General features: G+C 53.1%; 1 protein-coding gene across 1 annotated transcript; it reads left to right on the top strand.

Moving 5' to 3' along the window:
- Positions 1 to 1,772: 1,772 nt before the first annotated feature.
- On the top strand, positions 1,773 to 26,150 carry Notch4 (notch receptor 4). The gene is made up of 30 exons (XM_021185856.3): positions 1,773 to 1,962; positions 2,733 to 2,814; positions 2,905 to 3,200; positions 4,808 to 5,155; positions 5,635 to 5,757; positions 5,864 to 6,100; positions 6,189 to 6,344; positions 7,306 to 7,500; positions 9,043 to 9,156; positions 9,798 to 9,911; positions 9,980 to 10,102; positions 10,990 to 11,149; positions 12,472 to 12,617; positions 12,842 to 12,994; positions 13,860 to 13,977; positions 14,201 to 14,288; positions 14,827 to 14,977; positions 15,357 to 15,541; positions 18,502 to 18,754; positions 18,965 to 19,077; positions 19,999 to 20,522; positions 20,935 to 21,318; positions 21,414 to 21,589; positions 22,058 to 22,277; positions 22,420 to 22,489; positions 22,634 to 22,772; positions 23,555 to 23,859; positions 24,176 to 24,323; positions 24,766 to 24,863; positions 25,023 to 26,150. Exons 1-30 carry the CDS (start codon positions 1,896 to 1,898, stop codon positions 25,632 to 25,634), a joined length of 5,898 nt encoding a protein of 1,965 aa, XP_021041515.1. The 5' UTR covers positions 1,773 to 1,895; the 3' UTR covers positions 25,635 to 26,150.
- The last annotated feature ends 855 nt before the right edge of the window (positions 26,151 to 27,005 follow it).

Raw genomic sequence — 27,005 nt, 5'->3', positions numbered from 1 at the left:
TGATGGGGGCAGGGGGTGCAGTGAGCTCTGTAGTGGGGCACATGCTTATCGCATATGAGGCCCTAGGTTTGATACCAAACATCCCCCCAAAACACCTCAAACATCAGACATTCTCAAAGTTTAGAGCCATCTGTAAAACCAAATAGCTGACTAAATTCCCAATATAAGGCTAAATATGATTATATATATTATAATATATTATATGATTATATATAATATAGTATATATTATAATGTTATATAATATTATATATGTATACACACACACACACATATAGTGGCTCAGTGAACCAGGGACTGGCCCAGGGTGCATGAAGCTCAGGGTTTGATTTCCAATGCAGTGTAAACAAAGGGGACATCGGTGCACAGCAGTAATCCTAGCAATTAGGAGAGGGAAGCAGGAGCATCAGGAGTTCAAGGCCATCCTCACCAACACAGCAAGTTCAAGGCCAGCCGGGTGGGGGTGGGGGCACACTGTCAGTGTTCCCAGCCGGCAGTTCCTACTGCAGGCAGCTTCCAGGACCGCTCGAGGCTGAGCAACCTGCTCCTGCAGACAACTCCTCCACCCTGGGCCGTACCTAGAGCTTGCAGAGCTCCAAGTATGGCTGACTCCAAAGCTGTCCTGGGTCCTCAGGGAGAGTGAGCCCTGGGCATTACAGCACACACTATAATCCCAGCACTTAGGAGACTGGAACAGGATGCTCGTGAGTTTGAGGCTGGCCTTCACTACCTGGTGAGTTCCAGGCCAGCCTGGGCTACAGAATGAGATCTTGTCCAAAGTTGAGGGGTTTTTTTTGTTTTTGTTTTTTTGTTTTTTATTTGGTTGGTTGGTTGGGTTTGTTTGTTTGCTTGCTTGCTTGCTTTTAATAAAGATAAAAGGAGGTAGCATGAACTTTTTGGGGTAATGAATTCCCTTTATGGTTGTCTTTTTTTATAGATGACTTAAATTTTATGTCTTGACTAACATCTTGACTGTACCCCAGCATCCTTTGTGGGGGAGAGAGGTAGAGGTGGATAAAATAGAGTGTCTCTTTGTTATTGGTAATGACAATATTTTACATTCCTCTCTGAAGGAAGGCCAAGCCTCCAGACTCGTGGTAAAGTATCAGTGTAGAACACAGGAAGCCTGGGTTCCATCTCCACTCGGAGGAGGGCCCAGCGTCCTCTCCACTCCCCAGGAAGAAGCTAGGCATGGAGTCACGTGCCTGTAACCTCAGCAACCAGGTGGCAGCTGCAGAAGGATCCCACGGGTTCCAGGCCAGCCAGGATGATTCGCACAGCCAGGATGATTGATGCGCACAGTGAGATCTTGTCTCAAAATACCTTTTTAAAAAACTAACACCCCCAGAAAGAGCCAAGGAAAGGTCTAAAGATCCCCTAGGTTGCCAAAGTGACCAGTTTCAGTTCAAGACAAGTTGCTGCTCCTTTGAAAAGAGGGTGTGTCACACCAGAAACTGAGAATCATCTCCTTGTCCCAACACCTCTGTCTATGACCTGCCCTTCCTGGGTCACAGTAGCAGTCCCTTACCACTCCCAGTCCTGTGAAAAGGAAGCCATATTGACCATTAAAATGACAGGAACTCCCCCATTTGGCTGACCCCCCACCCTGGGCCCTAAGAGCAAACCAGCTCCCCTCCTGGCCAGCCACACCCCTCTCTTACTCTCACTTGTCTTCCGTCACACACACACCAACCTCTCGCTCCCCCCACCCCCCCATCAGTAGGGTGTCCAGGACATTGTGTGACTCAGGAAACAGCTCAGACTGAGGCATGCAGCAGGCTCAGGAGGAAGAAGGGCGGTAGAGGCAGAGGAGGTGGCCTTGCCTGGCCACAAGGGCTCTGAGGGTCCCTGCCTGAAGAGAGAGAGGAGATCTCGGACAGGGGCAGGCGCTCTGGAATGCAGCCCCAGTTGCTGCTGCTGCTGCTGCTCTTGCCACTCAGTTTCCCTGTCATCCTGACCAGAGGTGAGGGGGTGGGGGCATTTCTCTCTTGGGGAGATGCTTGGTGAGGTCAGGGAAGAAAGCCAAGTCCCAGGCTCTGAAAGGACACTGGAGGGAGGAGATTCTGTCCCCTCAAATGGGGACAACCTGCAGGGAAGGCTGACTGACTCCGGGGCTACAGGAGACCCAGGTTTGTGCCTGGTGCTAGGGGTGGTGCCTGCTGTGGGGTGGGAAGGAGGGTGTCCATGCCCAGGGAGAAGCCAGCTGGTTCTGGAGTAAGAGGGACAGACAGACAAACAGGAGGAAAAATGGACTGCCTGTTATGGGGAAGAGGGGAGTGAGAAGCAAGAGATGGAGACAGAGAAAAGCCCACCAGCTCCCTTTCTGTCCAGATGTCCCCACCCCCAGTGGCTCATTGCTGGCCTTTCCTGAAGGAAATCCCTTAGGTATCTCAGCCATTCACATCCCAGGAGCGCCCTTGGCTCCCTCCTAAGCCCTGTTGCCCTACTTCCGGGGGATTGAACTTGGGAGACTGGAGAATAAACAGGAAAGGGGTGGGAAGAATAACAAGCTATGAATGGAAAGCCTGGGACTAGGCTGGGACAAGGGTACCCTGTGGAGACTGGGACTGGGGTGTGAAGGCAGAACCATGCACCTGGGTAACATGGGGTGGGGGTGGGGGAGTGCTGAGCTGCTGGTCAGTGGCCTGTAAGGAGGACCTGGTGGAGGAAGGGCAAGTCATCTGGAGGCCCTTGGGCCCTGGTCTCCATCTCATCTTCCAGTCTCTTCTACAGAGCTTCTGTGTGGAGGATCCCCAGAGCCCTGTGCCAACGGAGGCACTTGCCTGAGGCTGTCTCGGGGACAAGGGATCTGCCAGTGAGTGTGCATCATAGGAGCGGGACCTGGGGAGACAGGATGGGGAGGAGGAGGGGGAATCACTGGCCTGAAATGTCCCTCTACCCCTAGGTGTGCCCCTGGATTTCTGGGTGAGACTTGCCAGTTTCCTGACCCCTGCAGGGATACCCAACTCTGCAAGAATGGTGGCAGCTGCCAAGCCCTGCTCCCCACACCCCCAGGCTTCCGTAGTCCTACTTCTCCACTGACCCCTCACTTCTCCTGCACCTGCCCCTCTGGCTTCACTGGTGATCGATGCCAAACCCATCTGGAAGAGCTCTGTCCACCTTCTTTCTGTTCCAACGGAGGTCACTGCTATGTTCAGGCCTCAGGCCGCCCACAGTGCTCCTGCGAGCCTGGGTGGACAGGTAAGTACAAACAGGAGGAGCCTGTCAGTCATTCTTGTTGCTGAGACTAAACTCCCCACAATGGCAGTAGCTGCCTGAAGGAAGGAAGGCTTTATCCAGGCTCAAGGTCTGAGGGTTCAGCATCCTGGCAGGGAAGTCCTGGTAGAGGTGACAGCCCAATATTGAACAGTCAAGGCAGAAACCCAAAGCTGCCAGATCATACAACATTTACAGTCAAGAGCAGAGAGAACAGCAACACCCTTGCTTGCTTGGTCTCATCTAGCTTTCTCCTGCCTTACATAGTTTGAGACCCTCACCTAGGGAATGGTGCCACACGTAGGGAATGGTGCTGCCCACAGTGGGCTGAGCCCTCCTGCATCAATTATCAGTCTAGACAATCCCAAAGACAAGCCCACAGGGCAACCTGTCCTAGGCAATTCCTCAACTGAGGCTTTCTTCTCGGGTGATCTGGGTTGTGGCAAATTGGTAGACACGACTAACTAGCACACAGACATAGATAAGTGCTGGTACATGGCTTGCTTGCTTTTTATGCAAGTCCAGAACAGCAATCCGGGAATAGTGCTGCCCACATTCAGAGTAGCTTTCCCCACCTCAATTATCCCAATCTGTAAACTCCCTCACGGACATACCTTCTGGCCACGGCAGGTGTTGGGCACACATGTGGTGCACAGACATACAGACATATGCAAAACACCCGTAAACATGTAAAAAAAAAAATCTGTAAAATGGAAAAAAGTAAAGAACAGGACAGTCAGGCCAGCAAGACTGCTCAGTGGGTAGCACCTGCTTCCAACCCTGGCAGCCTGAGTTCAATTGTGGGATCCACACCATACTGTGGAAGGAGAGAAACAAAAGAGTAGAAAACAGGGCTGGAGATGGTAGCTGAGCCAGCAGAGTGTTAGCCCAGCATGCATGAATCTCTGGCATTTGATACAATGGTGCATACTTCAGCTGTAGAGGCTAGAACACACGCCCATACTAAAGAAGTATATGCAGGAGGATCAGCAGCTCAAAGTCAGGCTGGGCGGTGGCCCAGCAGTAAATCCCAGCATTCAGGAGGCAGAGGCAGGAGGATCTCTGTGAGTTAGAGAGTAGTGTTGTCTACAGAGCAAGATCCAGGACAGCCAGGGCTATGTAGAGAGACCCTGCATCAAAAAAGGAGAAAGAGGAGAAGTTTGAAGTCATCTTTAGATAATGCTAATATTAGACCTTGACTTAAAGAAAACCAGAATCTGAACAATAATACCAACAACAACAAGAAATCCACTCAGAGAGTCAAAGTGACGCAGCAGGGTACCACTGCAGGGAACCCTTGTCCCAAGGGTTCTCAGGTAAGGCAATTTGTAAAACTCCCACTGTTAGCTACTTGTGCTTTCCAAAGTAGAGGGTGTGAGCAGTCCGCACACAAGCCTCCTACCTAATGTACAGCAGAACAAAGACAGGCCATGGAGCACCAGGGTAAACGGGCTTGAGAAAACAGGCGGGAAAGGGGAACGCAGTCAGGGCTCCTGCACACAGACCGCTGAGCACACTTCGATGCATAAACTAGACCAGGGCAGTGCCTGAAACCGCCCCCTCCCCCACTCCAACCCTGTGCCCTGCTGCAGGTGAGCAATGCCAGCTCCGAGACTTCTGCTCAGCCAACCCCTGTGCCAATGGAGGCGTGTGCCTGGCCACATACCCCCAGATCCAGTGCCGCTGTTCACCTGGGTTCGAGGGTCACACCTGTGAACACGACATCAACGAGTGCTTCCTGGAGCCGGGACCCTGCCCTCAGGGCACCTCCTGTCATAACACCTTGGGTTCCTACCAGTGTCTCTGCCCTGTGGGGCAGGAAGGTCCCCAGTGCAAGCTCAGGAAGGGAGCCTGCCGACCTGGAAGCTGTCTCAATGGGGGCACCTGCCAGCTGGTCCCAGAGGGAGACTTCACCTTTCATCTCTGCCTCTGTCCCCCAGGTAAAGCCTCCTGGGGCTCTGCTGCACCCCACCCCCGCCCCCTCAGGCTCGGTTTGTTTCTGCTAAGGTTGAAATAAATCATATTATAGCTATAGGTCGGGCTGGAATAATAAGCCAGGTGTGTCTTTGAGTGGCAATACGTATTTGTAGAGAAAATGAGCCACTTATTAATAGGACTGACAATAAAATAATAGCTATTGTTACTTCGTAGAATGTTGTTTGAGCTTGTAGTGTACCAAACAGTGAATATTTTGAGTTGGAGGCTCATCCTGATCATAAGATGGAATATGCTGGTGGCTTGGTATTGCTAAGATAAATAAAATTCCTAAATTTAAATTAATTAGAGGGTGGGGGTATTGGTAGTGGAATTTATAGACTTAGAGATAATGTAAGTGAAAGAGTTGGTGCAATAATAAATAATGATATTGAGGTTGTTAAATGGCGTACAGGCTCCATGACTGATTCCATGATCCTGACAGGTTTCACGGGGCTGGACTGTGAGATGAACCCAGATGACTGTGTCAGGCACCAGTGTCAGAACGGGGCCACCTGTCTGGATGGGCTGGACACCTACACCTGCCTCTGCCCCAAGACATGGAAGGGTGAGTTGTTCAGAGCAAATTTGTGGCGGCATTAGTGCCTGCTCCCGGCCTCCCTGCCCACCAGGCTCCCAATGCCAGCCCTTGTCCCCTCTCCATGCCCCTACAGGCTGGGACTGCTCTGAAGATATAGATGAATGTGAAGCCCGGGGTCCCCCTCGCTGCAGAAACGGTGGCACCTGCCAGAACACAGCTGGCGGCTTTCACTGTGTGTGCGTGAGTGGCTGGGGAGGCATAGGCTGTGAGGAGAACCTGGATGACTGTGCGGCCGCCACCTGTGCCCCAGGATCCACCTGCATCGACCGTGTGGGCTCCTTCTCCTGCCTCTGCCCACCTGGACGCACAGGTACAGACGGAGGGCATGGTGGAGGAGGCATGGAGGGCAAAAGAGAGCACCAAGGGGCCGCTACAGCCTTGCCCTCGGTCTCCCACAGGCCTCCTGTGCCACCTGGAAGACATGTGTTTGAGCCAGCCGTGCCATGTGAATGCCCAGTGCAGCACCAACCCTCTGACAGGCTCCACCCTCTGCATATGCCAGCCTGGCTACTCAGGATCCACCTGTCACCAAGATCTGGATGAGTGCCAAATGGGTAAGGGTCCCCGCAGAGCCCCTGAGGCCAGCCAAGCCCTCCATTACCAAGAGAGGACAGGCAGGGCAGTTGATTTATCAAACTGAAAAACTAAACCAGCCGGATGGTGGTGGCACACACCTTTAATCCCAGCACTTGGGAGGCAGAGACAGGCGGATTTCTGAGTTCGAGGCCAGCCTGGTCTACAAAGTGAGTTCCAGGACAGCCAGGGCTATACAGAAAAACCCTGTCTCGCAAACCGCACCCCCCCCCCAAAAAAAAAACCTAAACCAGGCATGGTGGCACATGTAATCCCAGAACCCAAAGCAGGAGAAAGTTTCAACTACATATTGTGTTCTGGGACTTCCAGAGGTTCATGAGTCCCTGGTGGGGCTGCAGAGAGAGGTCCATGGTTAAAGCAGTAGCCACCAGGGAGGGAGGACTCAAGTTCAAATCCCCAGATCCCACATTAGTACCAAGTGGGCATGAGGGCCCCTCTGTAATTCCAGCCTCAGAAGGCAAAAGACAAGGGGTGCTCAAAACAAGCTGACTGGACAGAGTAGCTACACCCACAACCTCTGTGTCTGATGTAGAGACCCCTGTTTCTGTGAGTGGGGCAGCGGGGAGTGGCTGAGGGGAATTCCCAGCATTAGCCTTGGACCTTCACATTTACACACCTGTGTGCTTACCCACACGTGCGTGTGCCCACACACAAAGTGATGTGTGTGTGTGTGTATAACAAAACAACAAAACAGCTTCACATTTTCTCTGCATTGAGTCTGGGTTTGGCTCAGCTCTTCTTCCCAGCGCTGAACTCTCCAGAGTTCATTGCCCCATCATCCTCCACTATAAATACACAGCCCCCTTCCCAGTTCTCTCATCTCCACAGACAGGTGCGCCCCCCACACCTTCCCTGTCAGTTTAGACTCCCTGTCCTCTCCACCCCAGCCCCCATGGACTCCCAAATCTTCTCTCCTCCCAGCCCAGCAAGGACCCAGTCCCTGTGAACATGGCGGCTCCTGCATCAACACCCCTGGCTCCTTCAACTGCCTCTGCCTGCCTGGTTACACGGGCTCCCGCTGTGAAGCTGACCACAATGAGTGCCTGTCACAGCCCTGCCACCCGGGCAGCACCTGCCTGGACCTGCTTGCAACCTTCCACTGCCTCTGCCCACCAGGTAGAGCTGGGTGGGACTGTGGGTGGGTGAGACGGAGAACTAACTTTGAACCCAAGGGGAATTGCCTAGCCAGAGTGACTGGCATCAGGCTATCCAGCAAGCATCTTTCTCTCCCTACACCACCCCTAGAAGGGCAAGCTGCCCTGCAGTGAAAGTGTACACTTTGAAGTTCAGGGATACGGTGCTCCACCCACTTCATGATCATCACAGAGTATGCGTCCTGGTCCACTGTACACAGTGAATCAGCCAAAGAGGACAGAAAGGCAGTTAGTACATGTGTGAGCCCAGAATTCACACACACACACATATACTAACATACACACACATATACACATACACACACTTAATCGCACACTCTCCAATGTAGAGATGAAGTGCAAAGCGTTGAAATACCACATAGGCAGTGCACTGGAATTGGTGCAGTAGCAGAGGGATGCTGGAAGGCTCCCAACACCATGCCCACCATGACCGTCTTATCAAGAAGGAATCCCCATCTCATAATTAAAAAACTGGACACAAAGATGGGGAGTGACTTACCCAAGGTCACGCCTCCAGTGAGGAGCAGAGCCCAGCCTCCACCCGGGCTTCAGCAGTGCTGACCTCCCCACCCCACTCCCTACTGGATGCCAGGCATTACCCATGCATCGTGGCTCAGGCCATGCATAGACATGCACAGAGACGTGGGAAAACTGTTCGGTCATCCAAGGGACAAGTTACATGAAGCGAGGGTGTCAAGGCAGATCCCCAGGAAAGGGGGGGTGCAGAGAGGTGAGGAGGTTGACCATGAGGTCATGGAGACCAAGATAAACCTAAGGGTGGAAAATGGGAGCCACTCTGCTGTCCTAATGCCTTTCTTCAAATCCTCCTTCTCCACACCATCACTACTGCCATAACCATTAAAACCATTATGGCCACAACCAACAGCATCCCCATCTCCATAACTACAACCACTACCACCACCACCACCATCACTACCCACCATCAGCACCACCACCACCACAACCCCACCATCACAACCACCAGCAGTGCCACCATTTTACCACCATCATCACCACCATCACCACCAGCAGCACCACCATCTCCGCCACCATCATCACCACCAGCAGCACCACCACCAGCAGCACCACCACCATCACCACCACCCACAGTACAGAGGCCTAGGTAGTACATGAGGGCTGAATCACCCTCCAGGCAGATGTCCATTTCCCATCTATACTTCAAGAATCTCCAGGCTGGGCAGCCCATGGGCAAGCCCCACCTCTTAGGTACACAGAAAGGACTTCAAAGGCACTTCCTCTCAGCCCCCTGCAGGTCCCCTGCTCCCTGAGCCTTAAGCCTGAGGGAGGCGGACCTGCCCACCCACCCACCCACCCCCACTCTGAGCCGCTAAGTCTCAGTGCTCATCAAGACAGCACAAGCAGGGGGAAGGGGGATGGGGGTTTCTGCAAGTCCAAGGCAGAGCTGCTTCAGAGCCTAGGTACCCCAGGCAGAAAGCCCACTGGCCCTGGCTGAGGCCACCTCTCACCCCATCTGTGTCCTCAGGCTTGGAAGGGAGGCTCTGTGAGGTGGAGGTCAATGAGTGCACCTCTAACCCCTGCCTGAACCAAGCTGCCTGCCATGACCTGCTCAACGGCTTCCAGTGCCTCTGCCTTCCTGGTGGGTGAAGATTCTGGCCAAGACAACCTCAGTCCCCTGGGAACCTAGAGACCAGCCCCCTGCCCCCAAAGCAGCCTGTGTTTCTCCTCCTCCTTTTCGGCTCCCCCAACTCTCCCACCCATTCCCCCGCCTTCCCTTGCTTACACCCCAGCCTCACTTCTGTGAAAAATTGAGTGCTCTATCTGCAAGTACACCTGCGCGCCAGGAGAGGGCACCAGATCCCATCGTAGATGGCTGTGAGCCACCATGTGGTTGCTGGGAATTGAACTCAGGACCTCTAGGAGAGCAGCCAGTGCCCTTAACTGCTGAGCCATCTCTCCAGCCCAGGGACAGATTCTTTCTGTATCAATGCTGGGGACAGGAGGCAGGGTCTCACACATGCTGGGTAATCACTCTGCCTCTTAGCCATACTCCCGGCCCAGGCTCCATCCCTACTTCTTACACAGGAAGAAATGAGAGCTGGAAGGGAAACTGGGTAGCTTGCCCACAGCCCAGCAAGCCTAGTAGCCAGCAGGGGCTGAGCTCCACTCTCTCCCGTATTGCCCAAATGCCTAGAGTCTCCTCAGAAGACCCACCTTTGTTCACCCTGTGCCTCTCTGCACGTCCTTGAACACCCTCCCTCCCGTCCCCTCCCCCACCAGGATTCACCGGCGCCAGATGTGAGAAAGACATGGACGAGTGTAGCAGCACCCCCTGTGCCAATGGGGGGCGCTGCCGAGACCAGCCTGGAGCCTTCCACTGCGAGTGTCTCCCAGGTAACTGAGGCTCAGTCACTAGAAGAGGGGACCATCTGTGCGATTCCTAACCCACCCCTCTGCCACAGGCTTTGAAGGGCCACACTGCGAGACAGAAGTGGACGAATGTCTTAGTGATCCCTGCCCCGTGGGAGCCAGCTGCCTTGATCTTCCCGGAGCATTCTTCTGCCTCTGCCGTCCCGGTTTCACAGGTCAGGGGACAAGAGAAAGAACTGGGAGGGTGTGTGAGCCCGCTGCAGGTGAGGAGGAGGCCACTGGTGGGTGTTGCATGGTCAGGATGACTAAAACAGAATGAGAACGGCCCTCCATACACTGGCCAGTGAGAGCTAGGAGCGTGGCTAGGAAGCAAAGACCTTGCTGAGTATGCAGGAGTCCCTGGGGTGCCCAGCACCAGAAAAAAACAAGACAGGATGAATAAATAAGCAAGTGGGTAAAAGCAAACAATCGTAAACTGACAATCTGCACTCAGAACTCAGAATCCGGGGGACATGGATGACAAGAAGTCTGACCTCCACTTGTGCGCCTGTGGCCCATGCACGCCAGCATTCACACACCACAGATACACACTACACACACACCCTCACACCACATACATACCACACAGTCACACATACCACACAGTCATACACATACCACACATAACACACACATACACACACAAACCACACACCTACTCATATACACACATCAAATGCACACACACCCATACACATCACACATACCACACATTTCACACATACTCACATACCACACATACTCACATACCACACATATACAGCTCACACACCACACACACATACACACCTCACACACACCACATACATCATAGGTACACACACCACACGAACACTCACATACTCATACATACACATACACAAACAGGACACGATCATATACACACACACTCAGAGCACAGCGAGGTACAGCACAAAGACAAGGACGTAGGAAGAGAGAGTGAAAGTGAAGAAAGGACTTGTGCACAGTGAGGAAGCCACACCTGGAGGTGACCTTTGACCCCTCAGGACACAAAGGGACTTTCTTTCCTCGTAGACTCATCTCCCCAAACCCTCCCACACAGGTCAACTTTGTGAGGTTCCCTTGTGCACCCCCAACATGTGCCAACCTGGACAGCAATGCCAAGGTCAGGAACACAGAGCCCCCTGCCTCTGCCCTGACGGAAGTCCTGGCTGTGTTCCTGCTGAGGACAACTGCCCCTGTCACCATGGCCATTGCCAGAGGTAACCCCTTCAGTCTTCCTTCCATCATGCCTCAGCTAGGATGAACAGCAGGGGCAGGGAACAGACTAGTGGGATAGGACTAATGGGGGAACAGGAAGGAGACACCAAGCTTCCTTGGGAAAGGGAGGGCACAGCTGAGGAGTGGTACCTAAGGAGGGGAGGTTTGAGCATCACAAAGGAAGAGAAGAGGGTCAAAGCACAGAGGAGACTGGCTTCATCCCTCCCTACATTAATACCTATGGGCATCTTCCTGTGGACACTTCCCAACACAGGGCAAACCAGGTGTGTTGTCACCTGCCTGGAATCCAAGGAAAGGCAGATGGATCTGTACCAAGGCAACACTCCACTAAATAGTGAGCTCTGAGGCTAGCCTGGGCTACAGGAGACCCTGGAGAGAAAGGGATAGGGATACAGAAAAGGAGAGAGATACAGAGACAGAGAGACAGACAGAAAATAGGCAGAGAGACAGACAAACACACACACACAAAGAGAGAGAGAGAGAGTCTGTCTAGTTGGCAGAATGTCTCATCCACAGCTACATAGTAATTTGGAGGCTCAGAGGCTAGCCTGAGCTACCTAAGACTCCCTCCCTGCTTTTTATCCCCTCATTTTATCTTTCTTTCTCTCGTTCTTTCCCTTCTCCTTTTGTTTGTTTTGTTTTTCGAGACATGGTTTCTCAGTGTAACCCTGGCTGTCTAGGACCTAGCTCTGTAGACCAGGTTGGCCTCAAATTCACAGAGATTCTCCTGGCTCTGCGTCCCAGTGCTGGGATTAAAGGCGTGCGCCACCACGGCCCAGCTGAGACCCTTTTTTTAAAGGGAGTGGACCTTGGAGAAACCTCCAAGAAGTTACAGTGGTTAGGAGTACTAACTGCTTTTGCTGAGGTCAGGGGTTTGAGTCCCAGCATCCACGTGGCACCTCAGATCCATCTGTACCTCCAGTTCAGAGGACCTGACATTCTATTTTGGCCTCCACAGGCACCAGGCACAACATGGTGCCTAGATATGCATGCTGGCAAAACACCCACAAACATAAAAATAACAAGTAAAGTAACTTCGAGACAGGGTTTCTCTGTGTAGCCCTGGCTGTCCTGGAACTCACTTTGTAGACCAGGCTGGCCTTGAACTCAGAAATCCGCCTGCCTCTGCCTTCCAAGTGCTGGGATTAAAGGTGTGAGCCACCACACCCGGCTGTAAAGTAACTCTTAGTGGAAAGAGAAAGAGGCTAATGAGACTCCCGAAGCCAAAATAGGGGCAGTCCAGAGTCCAGTCAACAAAGCAGGGAGGGAAAGAGAGGACTCTTCGCTTCTTCTTTATGGCCAGATCCTTGTGTGTGTGTGACGAGGGCTGGACTGGACCAGAATGTGAGACAGAACTGGGTGGCTGCATCTCCACACCCTGTGCCCATGGGGGGACCTGCCACCCACAGCCGTCTGGCTACAACTGTACCTGCCCTGCAGGCTACCTGGGTGAGTCTTCCCTATATCACATACACTGCAGCCTGCAGCCCCACTAATCACACCTGTGGCTGAAATCTCTTCCAGGAGAATTGGTGTGAGCTGTGGGGGACACAGGTGACTCTTAGGGGGTAGAAGGAAGAGGCTGGATGGAGCAGGGAGTTTATAGGCTAGGAGAGCAAGAAGACAGAGAGAGAAGAGAACCCCACGTTTTCAGAGCTTACCTGTTCCCTCAGGGTTGACCTGTAGTGAGGAGGTGACAGCTTGTCACTCAGGGCCCTGTCTCAATGGTGGCTCCTGCAGCATCCGTCCTGAGGGCTATTCCTGCACCTGCCTTCCAAGTCACACAGGTCGCCACTGCCAGACTGCCGTGGACCACTGTGTGTCTGGTAAGTGCTGCCCTCCGTCTGAATCACAGCTGGTTACAGGAGCTGGGCTGTGAGGGGGTGGGGTGTAACACTGCTCTGATATTTATTTTTCCCTTAAAGATTTATTTATTTTATTTACTTGAGTACATTGTAGCTGTCTTCAGACACGCCAGAAGAGGGCATCCGATCCCATTGCAGATGGTTGTGAGCCACCATGTGGTTGCTGGTATTTGAACTCAGGACCTCTGGAAGAGCAGTCAATGCTCTTAACCGCTGAGCCATCTCTCCAGCCCCTGCTCTGACATTTTTGACTGTAGGCTGGGGATACAGTTCAGTCGTGGAGGGAATGCCTAGTACCCAAGAAGCCTTAGATTCAATGACGAGCATCACAGGGCAGGGTGGTACCCGATGCAACCCCAGTCCTCGAGGGAATGGAAGCAGAGCAGAGGAACAGGAGTTCAAGGCCATTCTTGGCTTATGCGTCCATTTCAAAGGGACCCTGTTAAACAAATACATTAGAGGTTGAGAAATGGTTCTGAGGGTCCAGGCCTTTGACCTAAAGCCCCAGAACTCCTGTGGCAGAAGAGAACTGACCCTTCAAGTTGTCCTCTGACTTCCACATGCCTGATGTGACATGTACAGAACCCTGCCATATAATATAAAGTCGTACATGTGTATATATACATGAATAATGTATATAAGTGTACATCTTATTAAATTATTTATTAAATAAATAGATAAATGGATAAATATACAAAACAAATGTTAGATAGCAGCACAAAAGTAAGTTGTATTGGTGAGAGGTATCCTTTGTGTTGTGTGTGACCAAGGTCACAAGCCAGATTACAGGCATGGAAGCCAAACCCTCACAGACTCCTCTCTCCAGCCTCGTGCCTCAATGGGGGTACCTGTGTGAACAAGCCTGGCACTTTCTTCTGCCTCTGTGCCACTGGCTTCCAGGGGCCGCACTGTGAGGAGAAGACTAACCCCAGCTGTGCAGACAGGTAAGGGAGCCGTGCTGTGAGGCCCCCAAAGGGAGCAGAGGAACCCTCAGCCTCCCCCAGACCCGCTCTACCTATCCTTGGGCTCGGTGCTATCACAGCCCCCTGCCCTGTGGCTGCCCCTCCCCCACTATCTCCCCACCACCACACCTATTGCCTCACCTTATACACCTCCAGTCTCCCAGAACAGACTTTCTTCCTACAGTGCTGTCTTTGCCTTGTCCAGCCCCTGCAGGAACAAGGCAACCTGCCAAGACACACCTGGAGGGGCCCGCTGCCTCTGCAGCCCTGGCTATACAGGAAGCGGCTGCCAGGTGAGGTGCCATAGGCCAGATGTGTCAGTGAGGGAGGCCGGAGAGCTCTAGGTATTGGGATCTTGGGATCTACAGGATGGGCAACAGGGAAACTCGGACACATGAAGGGATGTGTGGAGGTCCAGAAGCATCTCACTTGGGTGTGAGGTAAAGGAAAGAAAGAAAAGCAGGGTGCAGTCGTGTAGGTCTATAATCTCAACACTTGAGAAACACAGGCAGAAGGATCAGGAGTTCAAGGCCAGCCTCAGCTACATAGCAAGTTTGAGGCCATCCTGGGGTAGATGAGACCCTACCCTACATGCACGCGCGCGTGCACTCACACACACACACACATGCCTGTGGGTGAGGATATACGAAGGATAAATTTCTCATCCTGGAGGCTGTTCTGAAATGTGAAGCCAGAGGTCAGAGAGAGTCACCAGCCTGGGCCATTTGCGAGCAAGTCACCTTAGAAGCGATTTTGAGGGAGCTGCAATTGGAGAGGCTCATCTCTGAGTCCCAGAAACCTTCCCATCTCCTGTTCTCACCCAACCCTCAGACTCTGATAGACTTGTGTGCCCGGAAGCCCTGTCCACACACTGCCCGATGCCTCCAGAGTGGGCCCTCCTTCCAGTGCCTGTGCCTCCAGGGATGGACAGGGGCTCTCTGTGACCTCCCAGTGTCCTGCCAGAAGGCCGCGATGAGCCAAGGTACCAGACCCAGGACCAACAGAGCGGCGGGGAGGGGTGTCCTCTTATGTCGAAACCCTCAAAGCAGCCACACAGCTTGTGCCACAGCCAAAACAGCCAAGAGTATTTTATTCTACAGTTCAACACCCAGGACAGTCCTACACAGCTCTACTCTGCTACCATATTCAATATCAACGGCCCAGACAAGACTTAACCCAAACACTAGGGCCAGGCCTCACCCAGAGCCACCCGGCTCTACCAGGGTCGAAATACCCCTGGAGTGAGCCAATACCGCCCAACTGCACCAACATCTCACCCGCACAGTCTCTTGTGGAACACTCTGGGTCAGGGGCATCCTCTCAACCAACTTAGATGCATCCCTGTCTGTCTGTCTTTCCAGGCATAGAGATCTCTGGCCTGTGCCAGAATGGAGGCCTCTGTATTGACACGGGCTCCTCCTATTTCTGCCGCTGCCCTCCTGGATTTCAAGGCAAGTTATGCCAGGATAATGTGAACCCCTGTGAGACTAATCCTTGCCATCACGGGGCTACCTGTGTGCCCCAGCCCAGTGGCTATGTCTGCCAGGTAAGAGGTCTAGAGGAGTAGAGATGGGGGGGGGGGGGAGGGTGTGAAGATCTAGTTTATCCAGTTCTCTTCCTGTAAGCCAGGCACCCAACCGCCCACTGGGTCAGGCCATGCCACCTCATAAGAATTTCCCTATACCCTGTTTTCACTTCCTCTTTTCTTTCCCCCACCTTGATACCAAGGTCAAACTCCTGCAACCTCTGCCTCCACATTTGCCCTTCTTTTTTCCTTTTTTTTTTTTAAGATTTATTTATTATTATTATATCTAAGTACACTGTAGCTGTCCTAAGATACACCAGAAGAGGGCATCAGCTCTCATTACGGATGGTTGTGAGCCACCATGTGGTTGCTGAGATTTGAACTCAGGACCTTTGGAAGAGCAGTCGGTGCTCTTAACCACTGAGCCATCTCTCCAGCCCCCCACATTTGCCCTTCTGATGGCCCAGTCTTTACCCCGTTACCAAGGGGATGCCTATGCCATCCCTGCAGGATTTATTTTCCCACCTGTCTCTCCCTCGCTGGTCCAGGAGAGGAAATGTTGGGATTATAGCAGAACCCATTTAAATCCTGTGATCAGAAACTCACTTTTTTTTTTTTTTTAATTTTTGTGTGTATGAATGTTTTGACCGGATGTGTACCGCATGCATGCCTGGTACCCATGGAGGTCAGAAGATAGATTCAGATTCCCTGAAACTGGAGATGCTGATAGTTGTGAAGTACCATGTGGATGCTGGGAATTGAACCCCAGGCCTCTGCAAAAGCAAAAAATACTCTCAACTAGAGGTATTTCTCCTGCCCCTAGAAACACAACTTTTGATCCCCTGGCTTACCACTGACTTAACTTTGCAGTCACCATCTCCAACTTCTTTTTTTTTTTTTTTTTTTTTTTTTTTTGAGACAGGGTTTCTCTGTATAGTCCTGGCTGTCCTGGAACTCACTTTGTAGACCAGGCTGGCCTCGAACTCAGAAATCCGCCTGCCTCTGCCTCCCGAGTGCTGGGATTAAAGGCATGCGCCACCACGCCCAGCTCCCAACTTCTTGAAAAAATAATTTATTTAATTTTATTTTATGGACATTGGTGTGATGGTGTCAGATCCTCTAGAACTGCCATGTGGGTGCTGGGACTGGAACCCAAATCCTCTGAAAGAGCAGCCAGCACTCTTAACTACTGAGCCATTTTTCCACACACACACACACACAACTTTTTTATTTTAAATTACATGTGTGACTCTCTATGTGTGGGTATGTGTGCATAAGTGCTGGTGCCCACAAAAGCCAGAGGCATCAGATCCCCTTGGAGCTGGGTTGCAGGCAGCCGTGTGCTAACCTGTGTGGGTTCTGGGACTGGAACCTAGGCCCTCTGCAAGAGCAATGTCTGCTTTTGTGTTCCTTTGCTTCCTGTGTTGGGTTTTTGAGACAGGGTTTCCCTGGCTGTCCTGGAACTTACTCTGTGAACCAAGCTGGCCTTGAACTCAGAGATCTGTCTGCTTCTGTCTCCCCAGGGACTGGGATTAAAGGCACATGCTATCATCACCCAGCTTGTTTCTATGTTCTTAACTGCTAACCCATCTCTCCACCTCCATACCCCTACCCACCCTTTTCTCCTTCCTTCCTTCCTTCCTTCCTTCCTTCCTTCCTTCCTTCCTTCCTTCCTTCCTTCCTTCCTGAGGCAAGGTCTCATATAGCCCAGCCTGGCCTTGAACTCTTTTATGTTGCTTTGGATGATCTCGACTCTCCTGCTTCCGGGTAGTCAGTGCTGGGACTGTAGGCATCACCCCCGACACCTACTTTATACAGTTCAGGGGATCGAACCCAGGATCACGTGTGTGCTAGGCAAACACTCTTCCCACCACCAGCCCCAACCTTTACAAGCCTTTCCAGACTTAGAGAACCCGGGTAGGGATGACCCTGTTTCAAATGTGAATTCTCAGAGTGTCCTGATAGTAAACCTCTGTACTCTCATTCACCCTCCCCCAGTGATTTCCAAAATGCCCTCCACTCAATCCTACCGCTCTCTGGTCCCCTCCCCGCATCCTCTTGACTCTCAAAGCCTCCCTTCTGGCTGGCTGTCCGGCAGAAGCATAGTGCTTGTGACTTTGGGCTGGCACACAAGAATCACAGTGTGGCTCTGGACCGAGCCAGGCTTTCTTTGACTCAGATGCCACTTCACCTTCTTGGCAAACCATTTCGTTATCCGTGGAATGAAGATGAAGTGAGATAGTTATCTCTTCAGGGTTGCTAAGAGGATGGTTTAAGGCTATGCACACAGATTACACCATCAACGCCAACCCTCTCTCCCCTCTGGTTATTGACAGTGCTTCCTAGAAACGCAGACTAGTTTTAATTTTTACCTGTACTGCTTAAAATGCCACCTGGCCAGCTAGGAAGATGGCTTCGCCAAGAAGCTCTAGCCAGAAGATTCCCCAGAAACCCAAGTCCACAGATGGCAAGACAAAGGCAGAAACAGACAAATAGCCTGGCCTAAATGGCAAGTTCCCAGCCAGTAAGAGGCCCTGTCTCAAACAAAAGGCCAGAGGACTAACAGGGAAAATGTCCTCCGATCACTACACACCATGCGTATGCGCATTCGAGTACATACACACGTCTGCATGACACAAGTAGGTAATCATCAGATGGCCACACACCATGCACACGCACACAGAGGCAGGAATGATCCAAGTCGATAATCATCAGACACCTATGATTCAATGCATGAGAAAGGCTGGAGGGTAAGTTGGTATGAAAAAGAAGTGTCCCCCAAAATGAGGCAATGCTTAGTGGCCACATTGTTTGGGACTAAGGATTTCGCTCTGTCACTGAACAATTGTATGTCAGGTAGTGCTCAGACAGGCTGCGATGGATGAGTGAGAACTTCAGCTGTGGAGGCGGGAGACAGGAGGTGGGAGGCTGGCAGACCACCTTGAGCTCCGCAAATCCACTGGCTCCCTCTGTGTCTCCAGTGTGCCCCAGGCTATGAGGGACAGAACTGCTCAAAAGTACTTGACGCTTGTCAGTCCCAGCCCTGCCACAACCACGGAACCTGTACCCCCAGGCCTGGAGGCTTCCACTGTGCCTGCCCTCCAGGCTTTGTGGGACTGCGTTGTGAGGGAGATGTGGATGAGTGTCTAGACCGGCCCTGTCACCCTTCGGGCACTGCAGCTTGCCACTCTTTAGCCAACGCCTTCTACTGCCAGTGTCTGCCTGGGCACACAGGTAAGGCCTGGCATCTCTGGGGCATATCTAAGACCAGGACCATCTTGACAGTCCCTTCCCAAAAGGCAGCCTCTCTCCTCACCCTCTGCCTCCACACCTCTCCCCTTAGAAGTCCCCTACATCTTCTTGCCCACATATCATGTGCTGAACCAACTGTCAGGAGGCAGCCACTGAAGCCAGGTGTGACCTCCAATCTCACCCCCACCACAGGCCAGCGATGTGAGGTGGAGATGGACCTCTGTCAGAGCCAGCCCTGCTTCAATGGAGGGTCCTGTGAGATCACAACAGGGCCACCCCCTGGCTTCACCTGCCACTGCCCCAAGGTATCTGATGCAACAGCCCTTTCTCTCTCCTCCTTATACTGATAAGAGGTAAGAACACCAGACCCAGAACCCTAGGTCCTTGAGTGGGGCTGGAGTCAGAATTACTGGAGAAGGCCCAATGGTGAGTGGCTCTCAGAAACAGTCATGGGAAAGGCAGAATCAGATACTAGCATGGTGCAATTCTGTAGTCCCTGCCTTTGGGCATCGAGGCAGGAGGATAAAGAGTTGGACGTCATCCTTGGCCACACAATGAATTTGAGCTGGTAAGATGGCTCAGTGGTCTCTTCCAAAGCTCCCAAGTTCAAGTCCCAGCAACCACATGGTGACTCACAATGAATCTGAGACCAGACTTTCATCTCAAAAAGCAAAATGAAACAAAAAAATCCACCTTTTCAAAAATGGCTTTAGACAAGATCTCTAAACACTGTGTGGGTGACAGGTGTGGGTGGGGAGCTCTAGGCAAGAACCTGGCTGAGCCTTGGTTTGTGACAACAGGTTGTACCTTCTTTTCTCACCCTAATGTTCTTGAGCCAAACTCAAGAATGACGATAGTAAACACTTTCCCCACTTCCACCTTCCTCCTGTTTACCCTGGGAAAGAAGAGCACATGTGGCCTGAATCCAGGGATTAAAATGCCACAGTAATCAGTCAACTGCACCAAGCAATGATCTGTGCCTTCTTGGACTTGCACCCTGAAACATAGCATAGCCACACTTCACCCAGTCCCACCAAGGGCAATAAGTCAGTGTGGTGTGTGCAGTTAGCAGGGGACCCAGCAACAACATCCATTACAAGGGACGTGATGCTGTCTGAGGTCTCTGTCCTATAGGATTATCTAGAACCCTCTGTGCCATGTTGTCCTAGCTTGCTTCAGGAAAGAATAATGCAAGGTCCTTTTGCATTCTCTTCTTTCTGCCACAGGGTTTTGAAGGCCCCACCTGCAGCCACAAAGCCCTTTCCTGCGGCATCCATCACTGCCACAATGGAGGCCTATGCCTGCCCTCCCCTAAGCCAGGGTCACCACCACTCTGTGCCTGCCTCAGTGGTTTTGGGGGCCCTGACTGTCTGACACCTCCAGCTCCACCGGGCTGCGGTCCCCCCTCACCCTGCCTGCACAATGGTAGCTGCACTGAGATCCCTGGGTTGGGCAACCCGGGCTTTCAATGCACCTGCCCTCCTGACTCTCCAGGGCCCCGGTGTCAAAGGCCAGGGGCAAGTGGATGTGAGGGCCGAGGTGGTGATGGGACCTGCGATGCTGGCTGCAGTGGCCCAGGAGGAGACTGGGATGGAGGGGACTGTTCCCTGGGGGTCCCAGACCCCTGGAAGGGCTGTCCCCCGCATTCCCAGTGCTGGCTTCTCTTCCGGGATGGGCGGTGTCACCCGCAGTGTGACTCTGAGGAGTGTCTGTTTGATGGCTACGACTGTGAAATCCCTCCAACCTGCATGTGAGCCTGGGAATGAGGGGTAGGGGTGGGGGTGGGGCGACATACATGCCCAAGCTACAGAATGGCCAGCATTGGACTCCAGGGGGGTTCCATGCTAAGAAAGACTCCAACCCAGGGGAATGGAGTAACAGACACTGTGGGACATGGGCCTCAGCTTCTCTCCCCTGGCCTCTTTACCATAGAATCCCTCCCTGGCAAGCAACACCCCCCAAGGGAAAGGGTCTTGGATCCTCTTTCTGAGACAGGAGCAGGAGGCAAGGTTGGCCCCAGTCAATGGGGTCGGCAGACATCTGGGTGTTTGGCTACCATCCTGAGCAACCAGAGTCACAGAAGCCATGGAATGGCCGTAATTCTCTGTGAAGAAGGGTCAGATTTGGGAAGGGTGCTGAGTCCATGCCTCCTTTGCCCACAGCCCAGCCTATGACCAGTACTGCCGAGATCACTTCCACAATGGGCACTGTGAGAAAGGCTGCAATAATGCTGAGTGTGGCTGGGACGGAGGAGACTGCAGACCAGAAGGGGAGGATTCAGAGGGGAGGCCCTCCCTGGCCCTGCTGGTGGTGCTGAGGCCCCCAGCCCTGGATCAGCAGCTGCTTGCCCTGGCACGAGTGCTGTCCCTGACTCTGAGGGTTGGTCTCTGGGTGAGGAAAGACAGTGAAGGCAGGAACATGGTGTTCCCCTATCCTGGGACCCGGGCCAAAGAGGAGCTGAGTGGAGCTAAGGATTCCTCTTCGTGGGAAAGACAAGCCCCTCCCACTCAGCCCCTGGGCAAGGAGACGGAGTCTCTTGGTGCAGGGTAAGCAAGACATGGAGGGGTGGGGGCAAATGACAGTTCTTTGGATGCAGCAGGGACGAGACAGAAGTCCCTGAAGTGCCTTTCCCTTCCCACAGGTTTGTGGTAGTGATGGGAGTGGATCTGTCCCGCTGTGGTCCGGAACATCCTGCGTCCCGCTGTCCCTGGGACTCTGGACTCCTGCTGCGCTTCCTTGCAGCAATGGCTGCAGTGGGAGCTCTGGAGCCCCTGCTGCCTGGACCCTTGCTGGCGGCTCACCCTCAAGCAGGGACCAGTAGGTGATCCCCTACCATCGCCCTTGACCTTAGCTCATATCCTCGCCGAGAGAGAGAGAGAGAGAGAGAGAGAGAGAGAGAGAGAGAGAGAGAGAGAGAGAGAGAGAGAGAGAGAGAGAACTAAAAACCAAAATGTCTGTGTGGGGAACTTGGCCTAACATCTCTTCTTTGGAATGACTCTCCCCCTGGCCCATCAGTTCAGTGGTCTCCCTTCCTGTTTCCCTGAGAACTTTATACTAACCTCTGGCATAGCGCTACAACCAACCTTGGGTTACCACTATATAATAGGAAAACTATCATATAATAACATATCCTATGAGCCCTCTTCGAAGCATGTTAACCATTAACACATTTAACTACAGGAGACAGGAGGAAACTGAGGCAGGCTACTCCACTGACCCAAGCTACTCCACTGGCCCAATCTTAACAAGAATGGGCCCCTTTTGTGACTGTCTCTCTCTTACCAGGGCCCCCTGCCAACCAGCTTCCCTGGCCCATTCTATGTTCACCAGTGGTTGGGGTGCTTCTCCTGGCCCTTGGGGCCCTTCTCGTCCTCCAGCTCATTCGGCGCCGGCGGCGAGAACATGGGGCCCTGTGGCTGCCCCCTGGTTTCATTCGAAGGCCTCAGACACAGCAGGCACCCCACCGGCGGAGGCCCCCACTGGGCGAGGACAACATTGGTCTTAAGTGAGACTTTTTTAAGGGTCTGGGATTCGGGGGAGTGTCCAAAACTCTTCTCCTGCAGAAGTGGAAGGGTCAGTCGGAAGGCTTCTGGAAGCCTGGGAGATGCTGGCTGGCCTTAGCCTATCTACCTACTCACCCCATCCAGGACACTGAAGCCAGAGGCCGAAGTGGATGAGGATGGAGTGGCCATGTGCTCGGGCCCTGAAGAGGGAGAGGTAGGCCAGGTGAAACCTCGTGTGTGTGTTTGTGTGTGTGTGTGTGTGTGTGTGTGTGTGCTCACGCACATGGGGGGATGGTACAGAGGAGACAGTGGCAAGGTCAACTCAATGACCTTCGATTGTCCTTGCTCTTGCCCCAAGGCTGAAGAAACAGCCTCAGCCTCCAGGTGCCAGCTTTGGCCGCTCAACAGCGGCTGTGGAGAGCTCCCCCAGGCAGCCATGCTGACCCCTCCTCAGGAGTGTGAATCGGAGGCTCTAGACGTGGACACCTGTGGACCTGGTACACAACCAACCTAGACCAAGTGGAGGTGTGGGGGTGGGGCAGGGGATCCTACACTTGACCCTTTTAGAAACAAAGGCCATTAGTATCCAAACTAGAGCCTTCAGAGAGAGTGGTAGCTCTCAGAGAAAGGGCCCCAGAGCACGCAGCATCATCTAGGGATGTGCCAGGAATACAAATTCAGACTTGGCAAGCTGAGGTATAGAGCAATGGGAACAGCCTTCTAGGTCAGGCCAACTCAGGCTCACGCCTCAGACGCTCTGAGAACTATAGCCTCCCTGCTCCTGTTACTGATGAGAAAACTGGGCCTCAGAGAGGTTGATGAAGACACTAAATCTAGTCGGTCGGTGGTGGTGCACACCTTTGATTCAGGCACTCAGGAGGCAGATGGAGGCAGATCTCTGAGTTGGAAGCCAGCCTCGTCTAGAGATCAAGTTCCAGGACAGGCAGCACTACACAGAAAACCCTGTCTTTAAACAAAACAAAACACTAAATCAAGAACCAACACTTGACTGGCAGCAGTGGCACACACCTTTAATCCTAGCAGGACGGTTTTAGTCCTAGCAGGAAAGAAGCAGAGGCAGGTGGATCTCTCTGAGTTCTAGACCAGCCTGGTGAGTTCCAGGACAGTCAGAGCTATATAGTGAGAATCTGTTGCAAGCACCCCTTACTCCATCACCCTAAAAAGGCAGAGCTTGGCTAAGATGGCTGCAATTCTCCCAGGGGCATGTTATCATTCTCTTATCCCTTTGATCGTCCCTCGTACTCATTCTCATCCGCAGATGGGGTGACACCCCTGATGTCAGCCGTCTTCTGTGGGGGAGTGCAGTCCACAACTGGGGCTAGTCCACAGAGACTGGGGCTAGGAAATCTGGAACCCTGGGAACCACTGCTGGATAGAGGGGCCTGCCCCCAGGCTCACACTGTGGGCACTGGAGAGACACCTCTGCACCTAGCTGCCAGATTCTCTCGGCCAACCGCTGCCCGCCGCCTCCTTGAGGCTGGAGCCAACCCCAACCAGCCAGACCGCGCTGGGCGCACCCCACTTCACACTGCTGTGGCTGCTGACGCTCGGGAGGTTTGCCAGGTCGGCATATATCGGGGTCTCTAAAGGAAGTAGGAGTACGCTTACATATAAAACAGAGAGGTTTTCTCTGGGGTTTGACAAAGAGGAAACAGACTGGAGACCTGAAGGTGGCATGTAGCGACTGGCTTCGGAGATGATGGGCCTATAACCCCAGCACTGGGGAGGTGGGGGTAGACAAATCTCTATGTGTCCCAGTCTAGCCTGGGCTGCGTAAGAAGACATTGTCTCAAAACAAAGACAGGCAACAAAAGCGTGAGGAGCCTGACCTAGAAGCCCAGGGTACCCCAGGGGTCACAGGACCTTTCTGTCTCCCTAGCTCCTATTGGCCAGCAGACAGACTACGGTGGACGCCCGCACAGAGGACGGGACTACACCTTTGATGCTGGCTGCCAGGCTGGCCGTGGAGGACCTGGTTGAAGAATTGATCGCAGCCCGAGCAGATGTAGGAGCCAGGGATAAAAGGGGTATGCATGGAGCCGCTGTGTTATCAGAATGTTGGGGAGAGCGGTAAGGAGGTGAAGTTCAAAATACAGGCACAGTGGGAACAGACTAGAGGCTCCTGTGCAGTGGCAGGATGGAGAGCGAGTTTCCCCATCACTGTTAAGTACACATCTTGTCTCAGTCCATGATACGGGAATGGAAGAAGTACCGGCGGGAACCGTAATGGGGATACCCGGGTCCCACCGATCCAGAACAATACCCATTGTCCTGCCCGAGCGCCCATGACGTCACCAGGGCAACACTTGCAGCCGACTGGCGGTTGCCAAGGCAACGCTTCCCGCCTCTGAAGAATCCAAGTAGATCTCCCTTCCTCCCCCCACCACCAAGGCCAGAACCCGTGGGAAACTAAAAGGTAGGATTCTGACTTCCAACTGCGGGGTAACCGGCTCCCACGTGGTACCCTAGGAAAAACTGCACTGCACTGGGCCGCTGCTGTGAACAACGCCCGAGCCGCCCGCTCTCTCCTCCAGGCTGGAGCGGATAAAGATGCCCAGGACAGTAGGGTGAGCCATGTCGCAGCCCCCACTGAACAAGCCAAAAGCTGGGGAATCCAGCAGGCTCCAAGGGGGCGGGGCCCAGTGTCTGGCGGGAGGGCACAGACTCCCGGTGGGCGGGGACTCCCTAACAGTCCCCGCCCCCGGGCTTTCGGGTCTCCTCCGCAGGAGCAGACGCCTCTTTTCCTGGCAGCGCGCGAAGGCGCCGTGGAGGTGGCGCAGCTGCTGCTGGAGCTCGGGGCGGCCCGGGGACTGCGAGACCAGGCCGGGCTGGCCCCAGGAGATGTGGCCCGCCAGCGCAGTCACTGGGACCTGCTAACGTTGCTGGAAGGGGTCGGACCGACCACGCAAGAGGCCCGTGCGCACGCACGCACCACGCCGGGGGGCGGGGCCGCGCCGCGCTGCCGGACGCTGTCTGCGGGAGCGCGCCCGCGCGGGGGCGGAGCCTGTCTGCAGGCTCGCACTTGGTCGGTGGACATGGGAGCGCGCGGAGGGACGGTGCATGCGCGCTGCCGGAGCCGATCTGGAAGCTGCGGAGGCCCCACCACGCGCGGCCGCAGGTTCTCCGCGGGCTCCCGTGGACGACGCGGGGCTAGGGCATCACAGGATGACTGGCCTCGCGACTGGGTGGCCCTGGAAGCCTGCGGCTCCGCCTGCAGTGCGCCGATCCCGCCTCCCAGCCTGACCCCGTCCCCAGAACGTGGATCCCCTCAAGTTGCCTGGGGTCTTCCAGTCCACCAAGAGATTCCCTTAAACTCGGTTGGACGAAATCTGAACTAGGCAGCTGCGTGGAAGGAAGGAAGCGACACGTACGAGTCTGGAAGACTCCGGACTTTGAAGGCCAAAATAACCGTTATGCCCACTTGTCTCCCCCATAGAGTATGCACAGCAATGGGAAGAGGGTTTAGGATGCCCGAATGAGATAGACCGTGATTTTCCTGGAAAATAGGGCAGCTACAAGAGGACAAAGTTGATTTCGAGAATCCCTAAACTCTGGAACCAAGAACTGTGGGCGAATTGGGTGTAAAATGTTTCTTGTGTATGGTTTCCCAAAAGGAGCCTCTGCTATCTACTGTCCACAGTATCTGGCAACTATTTATTGAGCACCTACGATGTGCCGGGTGTTGTGTAGATGATGAACAGTAACCACTGGCCCATCCAGCTGATGACTCCTTGCCCTCTCTCTGCCTCCCCACAAGGACACTGGTGCAGGGATGAGGCCGTGTTCTCCAGTCACTGCTATCTCCGAGAACCCCAAACTCATGGATAATAAAGCTAATTTGAAGTGCTACTTTATTTTCTGAGGGACTAAAGAGTGAGATGGAAAAAGTGCATAGTGTTTGGGAAATTCAATACTCCAGATTCATTCATATAGTGGGGGGGGGGGGTGTTAAATATAAATTAAAGGCAAACCGACAATCTGGGAATCCCAGTTCATCTGGGATATCACTAAAAGTGAGAATCTCCAATAGTCTTCAAATATACAAGGTGATAACTGTGTCCCTCATCTAAGACCATTTAGCTATAACAGGAGATCCCTAAGGGCTCAAAGACAGGAGGGTCTCGAATTGCTCATACTTCAGCCTTGTGGCTTTACCCCAATGCTGATAAACCAGGAGGCATTCTGGAAAATTATCCACCATTTGAAGGGCATTCACCATGTGCCAAAGTGCCTCCTTACCAGTAAGCCTTAGTAATGCTGTGAGGTAAATGACATGCAGTTGAGGTGCCTATTTAACTTACCAGAGCTAGCTCACTTGGCCTCCAGGTTCTCCCAGCAACCCCCAGTCCTTACCTGCTACAGGATATGGCTATCATACCCTGCCCCCTGCCCCTGCCCTGAACTTTCCAGACAGCCTGAACTGCCCTTCCCCCAGAGGCTCTCTACCCTATATAATCCAGACATCATTTTGGTTACCTATTCCCTCTCTCTGTGCTCTCTCTCTCTCTCTCTCTCTCTCTCTCTCTCTCTCTCTCTCTCTCTCTCTCCTCTCTCTCTCTCTCCACCTCCCTCCCTCCCTCTCCCTCTCTGCCTCTTACACTTTTATATGCTTTTTATATATATATACTTTTAATTTGGCCTGAATTGGCTCATTACATCAGCAGAGAAACCTATTACAGCCCACCTTACCCTTTCACACTTTGAGGCTC

Source organism: Mus caroli, unplaced genomic scaffold (assembly GCF_978045245.1).
Source record: "Mus caroli unplaced genomic scaffold, Mus_caroli_1 scaffold_18, whole genome shotgun sequence".
NCBI classification, from domain to species: Eukaryota; Metazoa; Chordata; class Mammalia; order Rodentia; family Muridae; genus Mus; species Mus caroli.
The sequence above is the reverse complement of the archived record's forward strand: the minus strand, read 5'-3'. Positions and strand labels throughout refer to the sequence as shown.